The sequence below is a fragment of the Lynx canadensis genome, chromosome X (genome assembly GCF_007474595.2).
Source record: "Lynx canadensis isolate LIC74 chromosome X, mLynCan4.pri.v2, whole genome shotgun sequence".
NCBI classification, from domain to species: Eukaryota; Metazoa; Chordata; class Mammalia; order Carnivora; family Felidae; genus Lynx; species Lynx canadensis.
The window spans coordinates 57,414,183-57,434,478 of NC_044321.2; the positions used below are offsets into that span (position 1 = coordinate 57,414,183).

The following is a 20,296-nucleotide window of genomic DNA, read 5'->3' on the forward strand; positions in this document are numbered from 1 at the left end:
ATTCAGCCTTGATATTATGCTCACTGGAAGTGACATGGGAAAATATACATGGTAGAGTGTGTTACTCATTTGAGGCTCATTGCCTCCACCTTCTCCATCCACTTTCTACCCTACCAGCAAGAAATCAAGCTGAGCGCTAAGCTTTGGGGAGAGATACCAGTCCTCTCTCCAGAGCTCAGCCAAATAAGGCACCCTGTCCTCTGTCACCCCCACCCCACTTCCCAAGCTCAGTAATGACACCTCTGTCCACCCAGTTACTCAGGTCAAAAACCTTGCCTTCATCTTTTCTTTCTCTCACTTCATGTCCTACTACTCAGCAAATTCTGTTAGTTCTCTTTATTTTTTAATTTTTTTTAATGTTTATTTATTTACTTTTAAGAGAGAGACCGAGAGAGACAGAGAGGGAGAGAGACACAGAATCTGAAGCAGGCTCCAGGCTCTGAGCTGTCAGCACAGAGCCTGATGTGGGGCTCAAACCCACGAACCACAACATCATGACCTGAGCTGAAGTCAGACACTTAACCTACTGAGCCACCCGGGCGCCCTCTAAGTATTTTATTCTTTTGGGTGTTATTGTAAATAGAATTGTTTTCTTAATTTCCTTTTCAGATTGTTCACTGATAAAGAAACACAGCTGAGTTTTGTTTGTTAACCTTGTACCCTGTAATTTTGCTGAATTTGTCTATTAGCTCTAGTAGTTTTCTTTGTTTGTTTTGCAGCATTTTTAAAAATATTTTTTTAATGTTTATTTATTTTTGAGAGAAAGCGAGTGAGCACAAGCAGAGAAAGGGCAGAGAGAGGTGGTAGCAGAAGATTCGAAGCAGGCTCTGCGCTGACAGCAGAGAGCCCAACGCAGGCCTCGAACTCCTGAGCCATGAGATCATGATCTGAGCCGAAGTCGGATGCTCAACTGACTGAGCCACCCGGTCAGCCCTGTTATGGCAGTGTTTTTATTTGTAAGGAAAAATGAGAAAATTCTGAATATTCAGCATTAGGGGACAGGTTAAACAAATTTTGTAGCCATCTATATAATGTGAATACTTCAAGGGATTAGATGTGCCATACTTTTTGGTATGTCTTAGATATGCCATAATAAAAGATGAACAAGGTAGTTCATTATAGATTGATATGGAAAGTTGCCCAGGGAATATAAAGAAGTGAGAAAAATCAGGTTACCAAACAGTATGGTTTCATTCATATAACAGTCAAATGATCATATACGTTCCCAGCTTCACAGGGACAGGGATTATTGCCTGTTTTGTCCACAGATATGGTACATAATGTGTGCTCAATAAATATTTATGGAATAAATGACAAAAACTCTGGAAAGATACACACCAAACGCTAATCGTGGTTATTGCTGAGACATAGGGTTATGAAGGAACCGTTATCTATATTGTTTGAATCTTTTTACCTCAAAAGATATATTGCAGAAAATTTTCCATTAAACACACACATACATACACACACACACACACACACACACACACACACAACACTCCATTCTCTCTCTCACTAAGCAAATGATAAGAAGAAAGGCTCTGTGGGCCAAGGGAGTCTTCAGGACTCCATCTGAGGTAAACAGGCTTCTCATAGATAGCCACTTTGGAACAGGGTTTCAGGCAGCTTATTTCTCTTGTCCTAGCAGCTAGGGTGTTCTTTTTAAAATGCAAATCTGATCAGGCCACTCTAGGTTAAAACTCTCTGGTGGCTCCCTTACCTGCAGGATCAAGTCCAGTGTCCTCCACCTGGCACAGGAGGCCCTTTATGACCTGGCTTCTGCTATTTTACTATCTCTCACTCACTAATATGGATCTCAACTTTTGATTATAGACATTTAAAAACACACACAAGCAGAGAGAATAGTATATTCAACCTCCATGTGTCCATTAAATCAACTTCAACAATTATCAACATTTTTCAAATTTTGTTTTATTTATCTCCACCCACCACTAACTGCTATACCACATACATTTCCCCCTTTGTAGTATTTTAAAATACACCCCAGATGTATTATTTCACCTGTAAATGCTAGACTATGTTTCTTTAACAGATGAGGACTTAAATAAATATATAACTACGGTGCTCTTACCGTACTTAACAATATCATCAATAATTTCTTCTTTTAAAGTTTATTTATTTATTTTGAGATAGAGAGAGACCGAGTGGGAGGGGGGCAGAGAGAAAGGGTGAGAGATAGAATCCCCAGCAGGCTCCCCACTGTCAGCGCGCAGCCTGATGTGGGGCTTGAACTCATGAACTGCGAGATCATGACCTGAACTGATGTCAAACACTTAACTGGCTGAGCCACCCAGATACCCCATCAATAATTTCTTTTTAACATGGCCATTATCTTTCAAAAATAAGCTTTAAGAGCTGGGGTGCCTGGGGGAGTTCAGTCAGTTAAGTGTCTGACTCTTGGTTTTCGGCTCAGGTCATGATCTCATGGTTTGTGAGTTCGAGCCCTGCAGTGGGCTCCGTGCTGACAGTGCAGAGCCTGCTCGGGATTCTTTCCCTCTCTCTCTGCCCCTCCTCTGCTTGTTCTTTCTGTCTCTCTCTCTCAAAAATAAATAAACTTAAAAAATTAAAAATATCTTTACTACTGGGGCACCTGGGTGGCTCAGTCAGTTAAGAGTCCAACTCTTGTTCTCAGCTCAGGTCTTGATCTCAGGGTCGTGAGTTCAAGCTCCACATAGGGCTCTGCACTGGGTGTGAAGCCTACTTTAAAAAAATCGTTATTATTGAAATACAGTTGACATACAATGTTATATTCGTTCAGGTGTATAACACGGTAATATGACAATTCTATATATTACTCAGTGCTCACAATAAGTGTAGTCACCATCTGTCAGCATACAATATTATTACAATATCACTGACAATATTCCCTATGCTGTACTCTTCATCTCTGAGACTTATTTATTTTATAACTGGAAGTATGTGTCTCTTAACCCCCTTTACCTATTTTGCCCATCCTCACCCCCTTCCCTTCTGGCAACCACCAGTTTGTTCTCTGTATCTATGAGACCATTTCTGTTTTTTTGTTTGTCTGTTTAGATCCCACATAGAAGGGAAATCATATGGTATTTGTCCTTCTCTGATTTATTTCACTCAACATAATACCTTCTGTGTCCATACAGGTTGTGGCAAATGGCAAGATCTCATTCTTTTTTTTTTTTTTTTGCCAGAGTAATGTTCCATTGCATGTATATATACCACATCTTTATCCATGCATTTATCAATGAACGTTTTGGGTTGCTTCCATAGCTTTGCTATTATGAATAATGCTGCAATAAACATAGGAGTGCATATATCTTTTCAAATTAGTGTTTTCATTGTCTTTGGGTAAATACCCAGAAGTGGAATTACTGGATCCTATAGTATTTCTAGTTTTAATTTTTTAAATGTTTATTTATTTATTTTTGAGAGAGAGAGAGAGAGAGAGAGAGGAGGGGCAGAGAGGAAGCAGGCTCCACTCTGGCAGCACAGAGCCCAGCACGGGTGGAGGGGCATCTCACAAACCTTGAGATCATGACCTGAGCCGAAATCAAGAGTTGGACGCTCTAAGCGTCCGACTTCAGCCAGGTCACGATCTCGCAGTCCGTGAGTTCGAGCCCCGCGTCAGGCTCTGGGCTGATGGCTCAGAGCCTGGAGCCTATTTCCGATTCTGTGTCTCCCTCTCTCTCTGCCCCTCCCCCGTTCATGCTCTCTCTCTGTCCCAAAAATAAATAAACGTTGAAAAAAAAAATTAAAAAAAAAAGAGTTGGACGCTCAACCGACCGAGTCATCCAGGAGCCTCTATTTTTAATTTTTTGAGGAGCCTGCATACTGTTTTCCACAGTGGTTGCACCAATTTACATTCCCACCAACAGTGCATGAGGATTCCCTTTTCTTTATATCTTCCCCAACACTTGTTATTTTTTGTCTTTTTGATACTGGCCATTTTGACTGTTCTGAGGTGATAGCTCATTGTGGTTTTGATTTACGAATAATTTCTTGAAAAATTTTGTATTATGTTTATTTTTGAGAGGAAGAGATAGAGCATGAATGGGGGAGGGGCAGAGAAAGAGGGAGACACAGAATCCAAAGCAGGCTCCAGGCTCTGAGCTGTCAGTGCAGAGCCTGATGCAGGGCTTGAACTCACAGACTGTGATATCATGACCTGAGATGAAGTTGGACACTCAACTGACTGAGCCACCCAGGTGCCCCGATTTATGGGCAATTTCTTTACAACACCTAGTCCATGTCCAAATTTCTCCTATTGCCTTAAAGATACCTTTTTATGGTTGGTTTTCTTGAATACTGTCTAATATTCTGTGTTCTGACAACACTCAAGTGCTTGTGGCCTCCCTAAATTTTATGTCTTTGCCTGGAATGCTTGTCCCTCCCCTTCCCCCCACCCTGCCCCTACGCCTGGCCGTAGATCCGCTTGAGTGTCATCCCGTTTGTGGCCTTCATGATTGTCACAATGTAGATTGCTTTTCTCTCCTCTGTCTCATAATACTGAGGATATGACACTGCTTTATCTTAGTACATTGTTCCACCATTCCATAGGTATATATTGGGAATTACCATGGTACCATGCCAGGCACTGGGGATACAGCAGTGAAACTGTCAAAGTTCCCACCCTCTTAGTGCATGTGAGTAGGAATAAATAAAAAATGAATAAGATAATGCTAAATGGTATAAAAATAGGGTTTTTTTGGGGCTTTTTTTTGTTTGTTTGGAATAGAGAGGGCGGCGAGGCCACAATAGATGAGGTGGCCGGTGTATTTTACTGAGGCAGTGATATGTGGCTAAGAACTGAATGAGAGGGAACCAATCTGGGGAAGATCTGGGCATTCCAGGCAGAAGGACCAGCATTTGCAGAGACCCTGAGGGAGGTGGCCCTGTCTTGAAAGGCTCTATTTACATCCATCTTTACCTCTGCATCTGTAGATTTCATCCTTTTGGGGAATCATAGAACGCCGTCCCCCACCCAGTGTTGAGAATCTGAAAATTAGCTATGGATCCTTGCCCCAGAAGAATGTGCAAATGCGCAGCCACACAAATTTGCATCCTATTTCTCTAATTCTTGAAGCCAGGGAACTTCAGAAAGATTTCCTGCCCTGACTGGGTTCACATTAAGGACAGAAACAGTGTCTACTACTGATATCTAAAACGCTCTGTACAATGTTCATTATCTCTTTGATCCCTGGGAACCTCCCCTTGAGGTAGGTAACAGATATGATCCCTTTTTGATAGGTGAGGAGAGAAGGCTCAGGGACAGTGAGTTACTTGGCCAATGTCACAAAGCTAGTGAGTGACAGGAGGGGATTTAAACCCAAGTACTGTGTGTATAATTGCATGCATACTAAGGCACTGCTGGTCATCTTGGGGCCCAGCTCTGAGCAGGAGGTTTGGAGACTTGTCCCAAGAGCAAAGGCTGGGGGAGGAGAAGCTGCTGGAGCTTTCTGTGTAGGGGCTTAGAGATGTCAAAACCCACTCTGTCTAATGGCTGTTTGCTTTCCTTCTTTCCCTTCCTTCTCCTTGTCCTCTTCTTCTTCCTCCTTCTTCCATTTTTGTTGAATGACAATATTTGATTTTCTTATAAAGAAGCCTTTCTGCCTTAGAAAGAGTCTTTTAAATATAGAATTGGAAATATACTGCTCTCTCTGTCACAGCTCACAATGAATACAGCAGAGGCAGATCCACCTCCCCCCAATCCCAAAGGGAAACTGGCTTGGGATTTTTCCGTTGGCTTTTGAAAAAAATTATTTATTTACTTTTTTTGGACCAGGTAATGCATTCACAGGGTTCAGAAATCAAAAGTTACAAAAAGGAACACAGTACAAGTCTCTCTCATTCCCCTGCCACCTGCCACCTGGTTTCCCTGCCTAGAGGCAACTGAGGTGCCCCAGTTTCTTGTGTATCTTTCCAAAGATGTTTTATGCAAATATAAGCATACCCATTATATATACATATCTTTTTTAATGGTTATTTTCTTAACCCTTGAGTTGCAGACAGACTATAGTCTTCCGTCTCTGGCTCTCTCGCCCCTGAGTGCCTCAGGAATAGTGGAGGCCTGCTGAGATCCTGGTAGCACCGGGTTTTCCTCAGTTTCCAGGCCCATTTTCATGGCAGCCTTCCCCCTCCCCCGTCCCAACTGCACACAACTCTTTAGACTCTTTTCAAAGTCGTATTTGTGATAATTCATCAAGCACTCATGATAGTCTATGAAATGTAAGAATCATTTGTCCCACTTTATGGGTAGGGAAACAGACCCAGAAGGGTCGAGTAACTTGCTGAAAAGCACACAACTAATGTCCTTATGTGCTGAGGGCCTGGGAGCAGTGTGGCTTGGTCCAGCTTGGACTTTGGAAGCAATAAGAAAGTTGTTTACTCCGAAGTCACAGTTTAAAAATATTTCAGTGGCACTAGGTGTGGAGCAGTGGAAAAAGTAAGGAAAGTTGCAGTTTCAGCTGGGTTTGCTTCCTGCCTCTGCCCCTTGCAACTGGGCAAGTTCCTTCACAGTTTGTAGCCTCAGTTTGCTAATCTATAAAGTGGGGATTATAATACCCACCCAGCAGGGTGGAGAGTGACATATTATAAAAGAAAGTGATTTGTAAAGTGGGGCATATTCCAATGCTTGCTTTGCATTATTATTATGGTTATTATGGCTGGTCCTTGCAAGCACAAAGGTAGCTGTTTCCTGAAGCCGGGGCAGGCTCACACTGGGTATGAAGTTGCCCCGCCCTCAAGCCAACAAATCTAAAAAAGACCCGCTCTGGCCTAGTGATTTGTAAATCAGGAGCCCTCCACCTGGACCAATCTTTCTTTCTAGCTCAGAACCTCCTGGGTGGTTAGAACTGCCCCAGGGTCTGAGCACAAACTATTCCTCAGTGGGTGTCTTGAATTTACTTTGATCTGGAACTTCCCGTACAGATCGGTTCTTTTTTTTTTTTTTTTTTTAAGTTGATTTTCCCAATTACAAAACTAGAATGTGCTTACTGGAGAAAATCTGGAAAATATTGAAAAGTAGAAGGAACAAAAATTAAACCATCCCTACACATTCCTCCTTCAAAGAAGCCTACTTCGGTTGATATTTTGGTGTATTTCCTTTTAGTCTTTTTTACCCGCAGGCACTTATGATAATTCTTAGCAAAACAATTTTTTTTTACAAATTTATTGAGGTATAACTGTTATACCAAAAGCTGCACATATTTAATGTGTACAGTTTGATGACTTTAGACTGTGTGGAGCAACTCTTAATCTGTCTTGCTGATTCCAATTCTGTGTCTCCCTCTCTCTCTGCCCCTCCCCCGTTCATGCTCTGTCTCTCTCTGTCCCAAAAATAAATAAACGTTGAAAAAAAAAATTAAAAAAAAAAAAAAAAAAAAGGGGCGCCTGGGTGGCGCAGTTGGTTAAGCGTCCGACTTCAGCCAGGTCACGATCTCGCGGTCCGGGAGTTCGAACCCCGCGTCAGGCTCTGGGCTGATGGCTCGGAGCCTGGAGCCTGTTTCCAATTCTGTGTCTCCCTCTCTCTCTGCCCCTCCCCCGTTCATGCTCTGTCTCTCTCTGTCCCAAAAATAAATAAACGTTGAAAAAAAAAATTAAAAAAAAAAAATCTGTCTTGCTGATTTTGTGAATGCTGTGTCCACCTTTGGGTATTTCAATTTTAATTTTTAAAAACTTGAAATTATTCCGGGGTGCCTGGGTGGCTCAGTCGCTTAAGTGTCTGACTTTGGCTCAGGTCATGATCTTGTGGTTCAAGAGTTTGAGCCATGCATCTGGCTCTGCGCTGACAGTGCAGAGCCTGCTTGGGATTGTCTCTCTCCCACTCTGTCTCTGCTCTTCCCCCCACCCCCGCCTTTCTCTCAAAATAAATAATAAACTTAAAAAAACAGTCAACTTATTTTTAAAAAGTTAAAACTATTCCTAGTTTTATCTATGGGATTATTTTTAGCCTAGTTTTAAAAAAGATTTTTTAAATGTTTATTTTTGAGAGAGAGAGAGAAGCGCGTACACGCAAGTGGGGGAGGGGCAGAGAGAGAGAGGGAGACACAGAATCCGAAGTGGACTCCAGGCTCCGAGCTGTCAGCACAGTTCCCATGGGGCTTGAACTCATGAACCATAAGTTCATGACCTGAGCCCAAGTCGGATGCTTAACCTACTGAGCCACCCAGATGCCCTCAGTTTAATTTTTTTTATTTAAAAAAATTTTTAATGTTTACTCTTGAGAGAGACAGAGACAGAGTGTGAGCAGGGGTGGGGCAAAGAGAGAGGGAGACACAGAATCCAAAGCAGGCTTCAGGCTCTGAGCTGCCAGCACAGAGCTAGACATGGGGCTTGAACCCGCGAACAGCGAGATCATGACCTGAGCCAAAGTCAGACACTTAACCGAGCCACCCAGGTGCCCCCTTAGCTTAATTTTTTAAATAGATTTTATTTTTAAGTAATCTCTACACCCAACATGGGGCTGGAACTCACAACCTTGAGATCAAGAGTTGCATGCTCCACCGACTGAGCCAGCCAGGTACTCTAGCCTAACATTTTCAACAAGAACCAAATAAAAAGGAATCCTGAAGGCCATTGAGGTGGTGCACTGTCAGGAACAAGCCTGGCCTCTGGGATGTCCAGCAGCGGGTCAGTGCTACAGCTTGCTTTGGTGCTGTTGGTCAGAGGTCGGGCTAAGACAGCAGTAGTTAGTTAAGGTGAAAAGAAGGTGGCATTGGCCGTCCAGTGGAAAAAAGTTCCTTTTCATTCAGGTCTGTTCTCCTTGAAAGGAAAATGGATCACTAGCATTTACCACTTTACCAGGTGGTTACCTCTTAGGGATGAGGCCTTCACAGGAATTTGGGTGATGGCTTTGGACGTGGATTGCTGGGATAGAGGACTCCCCCCCCCACACCCCCACTCCCGCAACCGGATTAAGCAAGCCTTTGAGACAACAAACCTTGCTGGGTGGTCTCTTGTAGGCTTGGAATTCAGACTTCCCATTTTACCTTCCTTGGCCTCCCCCACCCCAACTGCCTCATTCAGTGCCTCCACCCTCTTATTTTTTTTTTAATCCCCCTTCTTTTGGGTATAAGTAAAACTGCCCTTAAGCTGAGCATGTATAATTAGAATAGTGGGCATTTGGAGTGACTGGTATTCCTAGCCAACCAGGCGCCCCAATGTTGTTTAATAAAAGCTTGGCTATTCCCATCCTGGATACGGTCAAGGCTTTTTCCACTCCCTTCTGTGGAATGCCCATCCCCCTCTCTGAGGCCTGGAGAAATACAACTCACCCTAAGAGGCCTGGCTCAAATATCACCCCCTTTAAAATGCTCCGTGATGCTGTCCTGGCTGGGCGAGTGGCTCTTTCCTCAACACTCCTACACCTCTGGATTCATGCTGGTAGCAGAGCGGAAATATGTCGGGATCTGGTTCTTTCCCTCCTCCTTTGCCCAGTCTGGGAGTTCCTAGATGGCCAGGATGGGGCTGCATTCTTGTCTCCTATCCTAATCCCAGGAGTGGAAAGAGCTTCATAAATACTTGGTGAATCAAATCATGAAATCATGATATTTTGCTGTCCCTTCTGCTTTAGCACTCTCTCTCTCTCTCTCTCTCTGTTATTCCCCATCCACATTTTGCCACCTTCACTCCCTCCCACCCCCAGATTACAGTAAAAATTGTATCCCATTGCAATCAAGTGTACTGATTATCTACATTTGACAGGCAAGTATCCTCACTATCCATCAAAATGCGCTTCCTTAGATCTGTGAGCCTTCTACCCTTCCCATCCCTAAAGGGCTCCCAGGGAGGGGAATAGCTCCTCCCCATAGGGCCAGCAGCGGGACCTCTCCCTGGTTGCTGTGCTCGTCTTCTCTGGAGTCCTGGATGAGCCCCTGGCACAGGACAGCTTGGACCTTCTGTCCCCAGGACTTAGAGGGGACACACCAGTTCCTCAGGGAGGGGTCAGGGATCCCGCACTCAGAGTCAGCTTCCCAGACTGGGCCAGAACAAAACCTGGAAGCATCAGGGTTAGTCTTGATACTTCGGTGAGAGGAAATGTCCAGAACTGTGTGCACTGTCAGGAGCACTTTACAAGAGGATGATGGGACAAAGAGGTAGGTTTTCAAAGATTTTATTAAAAAACAAAATAGATCCATAATCCTAAAAACAACACAGGTAGATTTCTCCCCACTTCCCATTCTGTCGACCCGTCCCCCTCCCCTAAAGACTCCATCTGGAAGGTACTGAAGCCCAAACCCTGCCTCTTGGTTCTCCCCACCCCGCAAACCTGTGACCCAAGCTCCACACTTTCCTCCAGCCTCTGATGTCTCCTTTAAGAAAATAAAAATACTCCCTCCCCACTCGCTTAAAAATAATTTTCAAAGATTAAAAATGGCATTTGTGTGTTTTTAAAAAATAAACACTTTAAATGCTGGAAATCTCTCTCTTCCCCTAGGCCTAGTTGAGGCCTCTGGGGTGCTTGCCTGCCTCACCCCAGGAGGCCAGCTGCCACATGGTGCCCCTTGGAAATTTTCAGGAAGTAATTTCTTCCAAATTTCCCCTGCAGTCACAAATTCCACACACTGCTCGCATAAACACGCTGTCTTCATTACAGGCACTGTTCCTCAGCTCTGGAAACCTGATCTTTTTTTGTCAACTAGACCACATGCTTCAGATTCCCTGCAAACAGGAGAGAAAACAAAATTCAGGTAACATACATGAATTATACCTCGATAAAGCTTTTTTTTTTTTTTTTTTTTTTTTTTTTTTTTTTTAAAGCATTTGCACTGGGGACTTGTTCTCTTGCTGCTGCTGGGAACACAGGGACCCTGACATATGAACAAGCCCAGGCTAGCCTCCTGGATGGTGAGAGACACATGGTTCAGTTACCCTCACAACCACCAGTTACCCACCAGACAAGTGAGTGAGGCCTTTGGCAGCCAGCTGACTGCAGTGTTGGGTGAACCCCGCCAAAACCAGCAGAAGAACCGCCCAGCTGAGCCCAGCCCAATTGCCAATCTACAGAGTCATGGGCTAAACAGATGATTAAGACACACACACACACACACACACACACACACAAATTCAGGCAACTATTCAGAATTCACTCTTCACTAACTGCATCAAATCTTCCCCCACTCTCAACATTTCTTCCTGACTTAGCAGGCCACAACACTTCTAGCAGTTTCTCTTGTGATGACCCATGAAATATGAATTGGGAGCTTCCCCCCTCCCCTGCACTCAGGCCTAAGAGTCTTTTAGGGATAAGTGAGCACTTGAAATCCTATAGGACTGAGCTCCAGGAATGAAAAATTTGCTCACTTGGTCTCTCCACAGCTTTCTTCTTGCCCCACTTCCCCAAACACTGGGCTCCAGACACTACTGACAGCTTCTCCTCTGAAACAGGAAGAATGCCCCATGAAGACAGGTACCTGGGCTGTCTTACATTTAAAAATTTTTTTTAAATGTTTATTTTTTTTTGAGAGAGAGAGACAGAGTCAGAGTGTGAGCAGGGGAGGGGCAGAGAGGGAGAGGGAGACACAGAATCCAAAGCAGGTTCCAGGCTCCAAGCTGTCAGCTGGGGCTCGAACTCATGAGCTGTGAGATCATGACATGAGCTGAAGTCAACACTTAACTGACCAAGCCATCCAGGCACCCCTGTCTTACTGTCTTTTTAAGTTTATTTATTCATTTTGAGAGAGAGGGAGGGAGACAGAGAGATAGGGAGAGAGAGCTCTCATGTTGTCAGCACAGAGCCCAACACAGAGCTTTATACCATGAACCATGAGATCACGACCTGAGCTGCAATCAAGACTCAGAAGCTTAACCAACTGAGCCACCCAGGCACCCTTGGGCTGTCTTACTTTTGATTGATCTCTAAAGTCTAGCACAGTGCCTCACACACAGCAGGTGCTCAACAAATGGCTGAGTAAATTGAGGTAGGAATGAAAGAAAAAACAAATCAGCACCCACTTGCCTATCTAGATTTATGTATGTATGTATGTATGTATGTATGTATGTATTTTGAAATCTCTACATCCAACGCAGGGCTCAAACTCACAACCCTGAGATCAAGAGTTGCATGCTCTTCTGGCTGAGCTAGCCAGGCACCCTCTAGTTTTATTTTTAACTTAACATACAAGAAAATTGATTTGTATGGATAGTTCTATGATTTTTAACACATGTATAGATTTATGACACAGAATAGTCCCATTACCCTCTAAAATTCCCTAAGCTATCCCTTGGCAGTCACATCCTCTCCTTCCTCTCTTACCACCTGGCAATCACTGATCTATTCTCCATCACTATGTGTTGTCTTTTTCAGAATGTCATTTAAATGGAATAAAAACACAGTGTAGGGACACCTGGGTGGCTCAGGCAGTTAAACGTCCAACACAGGTCTGGTCATAATCTCGCGGTCCTTGAGTTTGAGCCCCGCATTGGGTTCTGCACTGACAGCTCAGAGCCTGGAGCCTGCTTCGGATTCTGTGTCTCTCTCTCTCTCTGCCCACCCCCCCCCACTTGTGCTCTCTCTCTCTCTGTCTGAAAAATAAACATTAAAAAATTAAAAAAACCACAGTGTATAACCTTTTATGATTGGCTTCTTTCATGCCACACACTTCCTTTGTGTGTCATGCAAACTTTTAGGTGTATCAACAACTTATTCCTTTTTGGGGGAGTACTTAACTTTTTAATTTTTCAATTATTATAGATTTATAGGAAGTTGAAAAAAATACCAAGAGGTACCTTTCAATAAGTTTCTTCAAGTGGCAACATTTTTCATAATGATTATTTAAATATCAAACCCAGGAAATTGATATTGGTACAATTCACAGACCACATTCAGATTTTACCAGTTTTACATGCACACATTTGTGTGTGTGTGTGTGTGTGTGTTTGTAAATGTACAGTTCTCTGCAGTTTTATCACATGTAGATTTGTGTAATCCCCACCACAAGAAGATACAGAATGTTATCCCATCACCACAAGGATTCCCCTCATGGTACCTTGTTACAGTAACTCCCCCCTAATCTCTAACCTCTAACGATCAATCTGGTCTCCAGTTGTATAATTTTGTATATGACCTTTTGAGACTGGCTTTCTTTCATAAATTTTTTTAAAAATATGTATTTATTTTTGAGAGAGAGAGAGAGAGACAAAGCATGAGTGGTAGAGGGGCAGACAGAGAGGGAAACACAGATCCAAAGCAGACTCCAGGCTCCGAGCTGTCAGCACAGAGCCCGATGTGGGGCTCAAACTCATGAACCGTGAGATCATGACCTGAGCCAAAGTTGGACGTTTAACTGAGCCACCCAGGTGCCCCCGAGATTAGCTGTCTTTGCTCAGCATATGGCCCTTATAATCCATTCAAGTTGTATGTTACGTTTGTTCCTTTTTACCGCAGAGTAGGATTCCATGGTCTGGATGCACCAGAGTGTGCATCAGCCATTGAAGGGCATCTGCATTGTTTCCAATGTGGGGCTATTACACATAAAGCTGCTATGGACATCCATGTAGAAATTTTTGTGACCATAGTTTTCATTTCTCTGGGATAAATGCCCAAGAGAGCAATTGCTGTATCATATGGTAGTTGCATACTTGGTTTGATAAGAAACTGTCAAACTGTTTTCTAGAGTGGTCATACCATTGTGCATTTCCACCAGCAATGTATAAGGGATCTAGTTTCTCAGCATTTTTGTCAGCATTTGGTGGTTTCACCAGTTTTTATTTTGGCCATTCCTATATGTGTGTAGAGATCTTTTACTGTGGTCTCAATTTGCATTTTCCTAATGGTGAATGATGTTGAACATCTTTTCATGTGCTTATTTGTGGTCTGTATATCCCCTTCATGTCTTTTGCTGATTGGATTTTTTTTTTTTTACTGTTGAGTTTGGAGAGTTCTTTATATATTCTAGATACACATCTGTTGTTAGGTGCACGATTTGAAAATATTTTATCTCAATATGTAACTTGTCTTTTTTTTCTCTTAACTGTTGCAAAACAAAATTTAATTTTTTGGATCACAGTTTTGGTGTTTTAAACCCTTAGGGCTCATCATCTCTGGATAATCTTTGATTCTTCATCTCTTGGTTCAAGCCTCCTCCACATCTAATGATTTGCCAAGCCTAATCTCAAGATGCCTCTCAACTTTGTCCTCCCCTTCCTTTTTTAAATGTTTATTTATTTATTTTGATCCAGAGAGAACTAGAGGGAGCAAGTGGGGGAGGGGCAGAGAGAGGGAGAGAGAGGGAATCCCAACCAGGTTCTGTGCTGTCAGCCCAGAGTCCGACACTGGGTTCAAACTCATGGACCACTTGATCATGTCCTGAGCCCAAGTCGGATGCTTAACCAACTGAACCAACCAGACGCTCCTCCCCACCTCCATCTTCTCCTTTCTATTCCACCCTCCCCAACTTAGTCACATATCTCATCACTCAGGTCACTGCAATAGTCTCTTAACTGCTGCTCCTGCCTCTGGAGCTGTCCCGCACACCATTGGTAGCTGTGTTCACATGCCTTCTCTGCTCCAAAAATCCTTCAACAGCTCCTCACTACCTATAAATGAAGTCCAACCCCTTAGCTTAAATTTGCCCCATCCATACTTTCCCATCTCCATGTGGGCCTTTGCTTGTATTGTTGCTTCTTCTGAGGAAAACCTATAGGGGATCCTGATGCTGAAGCTAGGGGTCCTTGCATCTGTAAGTGTAGCCAGAGCTTGATGACTGAGTGAATGCACAGAGAAACAAAATTTCATGTCTGAGTACTCCAACAACACATCTTCACAGAAAGGAAAGGTAGGTGCTGTATTCTCTGCTGTTCTGTCTCACTCTCCAGTTACATTTGGAGGCAATTAAGAAAAACAACAGAAATAATTTCCACCAAAAGTTGATGATGAGCAATATTGAGTTTGGGTAACAATAAAAATGTAAGCTTAAATAATGCCCATTGTTTCCCCCCTACATCTAGCTTTTCCAGCAGTGGGTGGCAGCCTGAGAAAATTCTAAAGGCCAGCATGGTCTAGGGCCTGGGAAGACAGAGTACAGACCAGAGGAGGCAAATGTAAATGCTTATAGAGGTCAAGGATGTACTGTATGTGAGTAAAGCATATTTAGGGCAAGACATATGGAGCCTTCTTGATCCTTTGTTCTTTTTCTTACTTTCAATCATGACCTGAATAGAAGGAATAGTTCCCTCTTTTCTTACTTCTATTACAAAAGAAAACAAAAGCAAAACAGCATATGTGAGATGATAAATGGAAATTCACACTTGGCGTATGGTAGGAGATGCAACAGGGAATGGTGGGGTTTGTGGCAAAGAGGAAGGTACATTTTCACAAAAGAGGCAGCTGCTACCCAGTCTCACATTTACTACTGAGCAGGAAGTTGGTCCTAGTGTGCCCAGATCTATTTTCCAAGAGAGATTAAAACTTCACACTTTTAAAAAGTATATTTATTTTGAGAGAGAAAGAGAAGGAGAGGGACAGAGACAGAGAGGGAGAGAGAATCCCAAGCAGGCTCTATGCAGTCAGCACAGAGCCCGATGTGGGGCTCGAATTCATGAACTGCGAGATCATAACCTGAGCTAAAATCAAGAGTTGGATGATTAAAAAAAAAAAAAAAAAAAAAAAAGGATGCCTGGGTGGCTCAGTCAGTTAAGCCTCCAACCTTGGCTCAGGTCATAATCTCACGGTTTGCGGGTTCAAGCCCTGCATCAGGCTCTGTGTTGACAGTTGAAGCCTGGAGCTTGCTTTGGATTCTGTGTCTCCCTCTGTCCCTGCCTCTCTCTTGCTCATGCTCTGTCTCTCTCTCCTTCTCAAAAATAAAATAAAAACATTAAAAAAGAAGAATTGGATGCTTAACTGACTGAGCCAACTAGGTGCTCCAGAAATTCACATTTTTATGTAAAGTTTCTGCAGTGTTAAATATGGAAAATTGATTTACACTTAAAAAATTTTTTAAATGTTTATTTATTATGGAGAGACAGAGAGAGACAGAGCATGAGCATGGGAGGGGCAGAGAGAGGGGGAGACACAGAATCTGAAGCAGGCTCCAGATTCTGAGCTGTCAGCACAGAGCCCGACGCGGGGCTGGAACTCATAAATCACCAGATCATGACCTGAACCAAAGTCAGAGGCTTAACCAAGTGAGCCACCCAGGTGCCCCAATTTTCAATTTTTAAGATATCAATATGTGAGGCCAAATAAAACAACTTTGGAGGCAAGATGTGGCTCATAGGCTCCCAGTTTGTGATGTTTGGATTATCTCTGTGACAATTCTGGACTCCAACTACAACACCCCATTTTACCCTCAAATATCTCGGTTTGGACAACAAAGTATATGATCATTCCACCTCTGATGTAGAAGAAGGAGGACTGAAGCAGGACTCAGGAGGCCTGGGTTCTATCAATTCATCGATCAACTGACTCATTTGTTCATGCATTTATTCAATAAACATTTATGGAGTATGTATTCTTTGCCAGGCACTAGGTGCTAGTGAGCACTTTCTTTAGTCTTTTTTTTTTTTTTAATTAGTAGACTTTATTTTTAGGGCAGTTTTAGGTTTACAGAAAAACTGAGCAAGTACCAAGAATACTCATATCCTCCTGCCTCTTGCCTCCCCTAGCAGTTTCCCCTATTATCAACATTTTGCATTAGCGTGGTACATTTGTTATAATTGAGGAATGAATATTAACACATTATTATCAAGTAAAATCCATACTTTACGTTAAGGTTCACTCTCGTTGTATAATTCTATGAGTTTTGACAAGTGTATGTTATTTATTTATTTATTTATTTGAGAGAGAGACAGAGAATTCAAGTGGAGGAGGGACACAGAGAGAGAGACACACAGAATCTAAAGCAGGCTCCAGGCTCTGAGCTGTCAGCACAGAGCCTGACACGGGGCTTAAACCCATGAACCACAAGATCATGACCTGAGCCAAAGTCAGACACTTAAGTGTATAACGTTATGTATCCACCATTACAGTATCACACAGAATAGCTTCACTGCCCTGAAAATCCTGTGCTGCATCTATTCATCTGTCCCTTCCTTTCCCCAAAGCCCTGGCACCCACTGACCTTTCTACTGTCTGTAGTTTTGCCTGTTTGAGAATGTCATATGGTTGAAACCATACAGTGTGTAACCTTTACAGACTGTCTTCCTTCACTCAGCAATTGCATTTAAGTTTCCTTCACATCTTTTTTGTAGCTTGAGAGTTCATTTGTTTTTAACACTGGCAAACATTCCATTGTCTGGCTATACCATAATTGTTTATCCATTTATCTACAGAGGGACATCTTCGTTGCTCCCAAGTTTTGGCAATTATGAATAAAGCAATTATAAATATTTATATGCAGGTTTTTGGTTGGACATGAGTTTCCAACTTATTTGAGTAACTAGCAAGGAGTGTGACTGCTAGATCGTATGTTAGAACTTTGGGAGAGGGGCGCCTGGGTGGCTTAGTCGGTTAAGCGTCTGATTCTTGGGTTCAGCTCAGATCATGATCTCACAGTTTGTGGGTTCGAGCTTCGTGTTGGGCTCTGTGCTGACAGTGCAGAGCCTGCTTGGGACTCTCTCCCTCTCTCTGCCCCTCCCCCCTCAAAATAAGTAAATAACTTAAAAAAACCTTTGGAAGAAACTGCCAGTTGTCTTCCAAAGTGGCTGTACCATTTTGCATTCCCACCAGCAATGAATGAGAGTTGCTGTTTTTCCACATCCTCATCAGTGTTTGGTGCTGTCAGTGTTTTGGGTTTTAGGTCTTCTAATAGGCATGTAGTGGTATCTCATTGTTTTAATTTGCAATTCCTTAGTGACATGATACTGAGCATATTTTCATACTCTTACTTGCCATTTGTCTATTTTCTTTGGTGAGGTGTCTGTTAAAGTCTTTGGCCCATTTGTTAATTGAGTTATTGTTTTCTTTTTTAAACAAATGTTTATTTAGAGAGAGAGAGAGAGAGAGAGAGAGGGAGGGGCAGAGATAGAGAGAGAGAGAGGGAGAGAGAGAATCTCAAGCAGGCTCTGTGCCCTCAGTGCAGAGCCCGATGTTGGGCTTGAACTCATGAACTGTGAGATCATGACCTGAACCAGAACCAAGAGAGTTGGATGCTTAAATGACTGAGTCACCTAGGCACCCTGGGTTATTGTTTTCTTATTGTTGAGTTTTAAGAGTTCTTTGTATATTTTGTATACCCATCCTTTATTAGATATGCATTTTGCAAATTTTTATTTGGCTTGTCTTTTTATTCTTGTATTCTTTACTTTTTAAAATATAGAGTAGCATGGTCCAATAGAACTTCCTGTTATGATTAAACTGTTCTATAGCTATGTCGCCCAAGATGGTAGCACTAGTTACATGCAGCTATTGAGAGGTTGGAATATGGCTAATGCAAGTGAGGAGGTGAATTTTAAATTTTATTTAATTTTAATTAACTTCAATTTAAATGGCCATGTGTGGCAAGTGGTGACTATATTGGACAGTGCAGACATGGAACAGTTCCTTGGGCTTTTTTTTCTCTGTGACATTGACTAGGGGTCATCTGTATTTCCTCCTTCATTTACAACCTCCCTTTCAATCCATTAGTGAGTCCTGTCAATTCTACCTCCACAATAGGTTCCAAATCCACCCACTTCTGTCCATCCTTCACTGCTCTAACTTTACTCCAAACCACTATCACCTCGTGCATGGACAACCCTAATAGTCTCAAAATTGGTCTCTCTGCTTCCATCTTTGTTCCCTACAGCCTATTTTCTATATAGCAGCTAGAATGTTTTGTTAAAACTTAGGTCAGACCACATCACTTCTATGTTCAAAATCTTCTATGGCTTCTAATCACACTTGGAATAAAATCCAAACTACTTAGCTGCCAAGCCCTGAAGGTTCTGGTGGCTATCTCCTGTCTCCTACCACCACCCTCTTACTTACTCTGTTCTAGCCACATAGGGCTTCTTTGTGTTGCTAGAACACACGAGTCATTTTTCCCCCTTAGGGTTTTCCCCTTCTTTGCATTTGCTGTTCCTTCTGCCTGGAATGTTCTGTCCCTGGATTGTCCCATTTCTGACTCTTCTCATGATTTAGGTCTCAATTCAAAAGTTATCTCTGGAGTGCCTGGGTGGTTCAGTTGGTTGAGCGGGTGACTCTTGATCTCACGGTTCATGAGTTCAAGCCCCACATCAGGCTCTGCACTGACAGTGTGGAGCCTGCTTGGAATTCTCTGTCTCCCTCTCTCTCAGTCCCTCCACCACTTGTGCACTCTTTCTCTCTCTCTCTTGAAATAAAAGTTATCTCTGAGAGGCCTTGTGAATGCCAATCTATGTGGCCACCCCCACCCTGTCACTATTTTCTGTCACATTATTGTGTTTAGTTTTCTTCAATGCACTTAGCACACTGAAAACATCTTGTGTGTTTATTTGACTATGTCTGTATCCACTCACAAGCTCTATGAGGGCAGAACCCTTGTCTGTCTTGTTCATCACTCTACTTTTAGCACCCTCAACACTTCCTGGCACATAATAGGTGCCCAAAAATATTCATTGAAGAAATGGACATCTGTAGATCTATAGGGCAGCTGATAAAGCACTTTCCTATTCAGCTCACAGAGGCTTAAAGTTTGGTCATTGCTCTTAGCCTCTTATAAATTTTGTTGGGGAGAGCCAACATATGCTTACAAAAGGAGCATCCATGCCACCAGGCCAAGTGGCAAATGACTTCTGAAGAAAATCAGTGTTATAGCAGTTTGGAGGAATGCTGGGGTGATCCCAGAGTACTTGGAGGCCGAGTGGCACCACAGAGGAACACAGAAGTAAATTTAGGACTGTTGAAAAGTGTTTCCCAAACTTCCATGATATGGGTACCTCTTTCAGGTATGTTGTCATATCACTACCTGTATTGATAGTGACAATATTTTTCTTTATATCAGCTCACTTTAGAACTTTTAATACCTATTTGGGCCTCATCTATACTAAGTAGTAGTAGTAATCATCATCATCATCAACAGACTTGATGTGTTTAGTACATTTTAAAACATACATTAGGGGCACCTGGCTGGTTCAGTTGGTTAAGTGTCCGACTTCGGCTCAGGTCATGATCTCTTGGTTGACCAGTTTGAGCCCTGAGTTGGGCTCTGTGCTGACAGCTCAGAGCCTGGAGCCTGTTTTGGATTCTGTGTCTCCCTCTCTCTGCCCCTCCCCTGATCATGCTCTGTCTCATTCTCTCTCAAAAATAAACATTAAAAATACATTAAAATTAATATAGTTATTAAAATGGAAAATATCTTTGTGTCACCTCAAATTTTCTCTCATACAGAGGTATGTGAGGCAC

General features: G+C 42.7%; 1 protein-coding gene across 3 annotated transcripts in view; it reads right to left on the reverse strand.

Moving 5' to 3' along the window:
- Positions 1–10,098: 10,098 nt before the first annotated feature.
- HDAC8 (histone deacetylase 8) overlaps positions 10,099–20,296 on the reverse strand; it is a 225,721-nt gene continuing 215,523 nt past the window's right edge. For all 3 annotated transcript variants that reach the window (XM_032592031.1, XM_032592030.1, XM_032592034.1), the window contains one exon: positions 10,099–10,656. In XM_032592031.1, the coding sequence (XP_032447922.1) occupies positions 10,634–10,656 (23 nt within the window). In that variant the 3' untranslated portion in view covers positions 10,099–10,633. The remainder of the gene's footprint in view (positions 10,657–20,296) is intronic.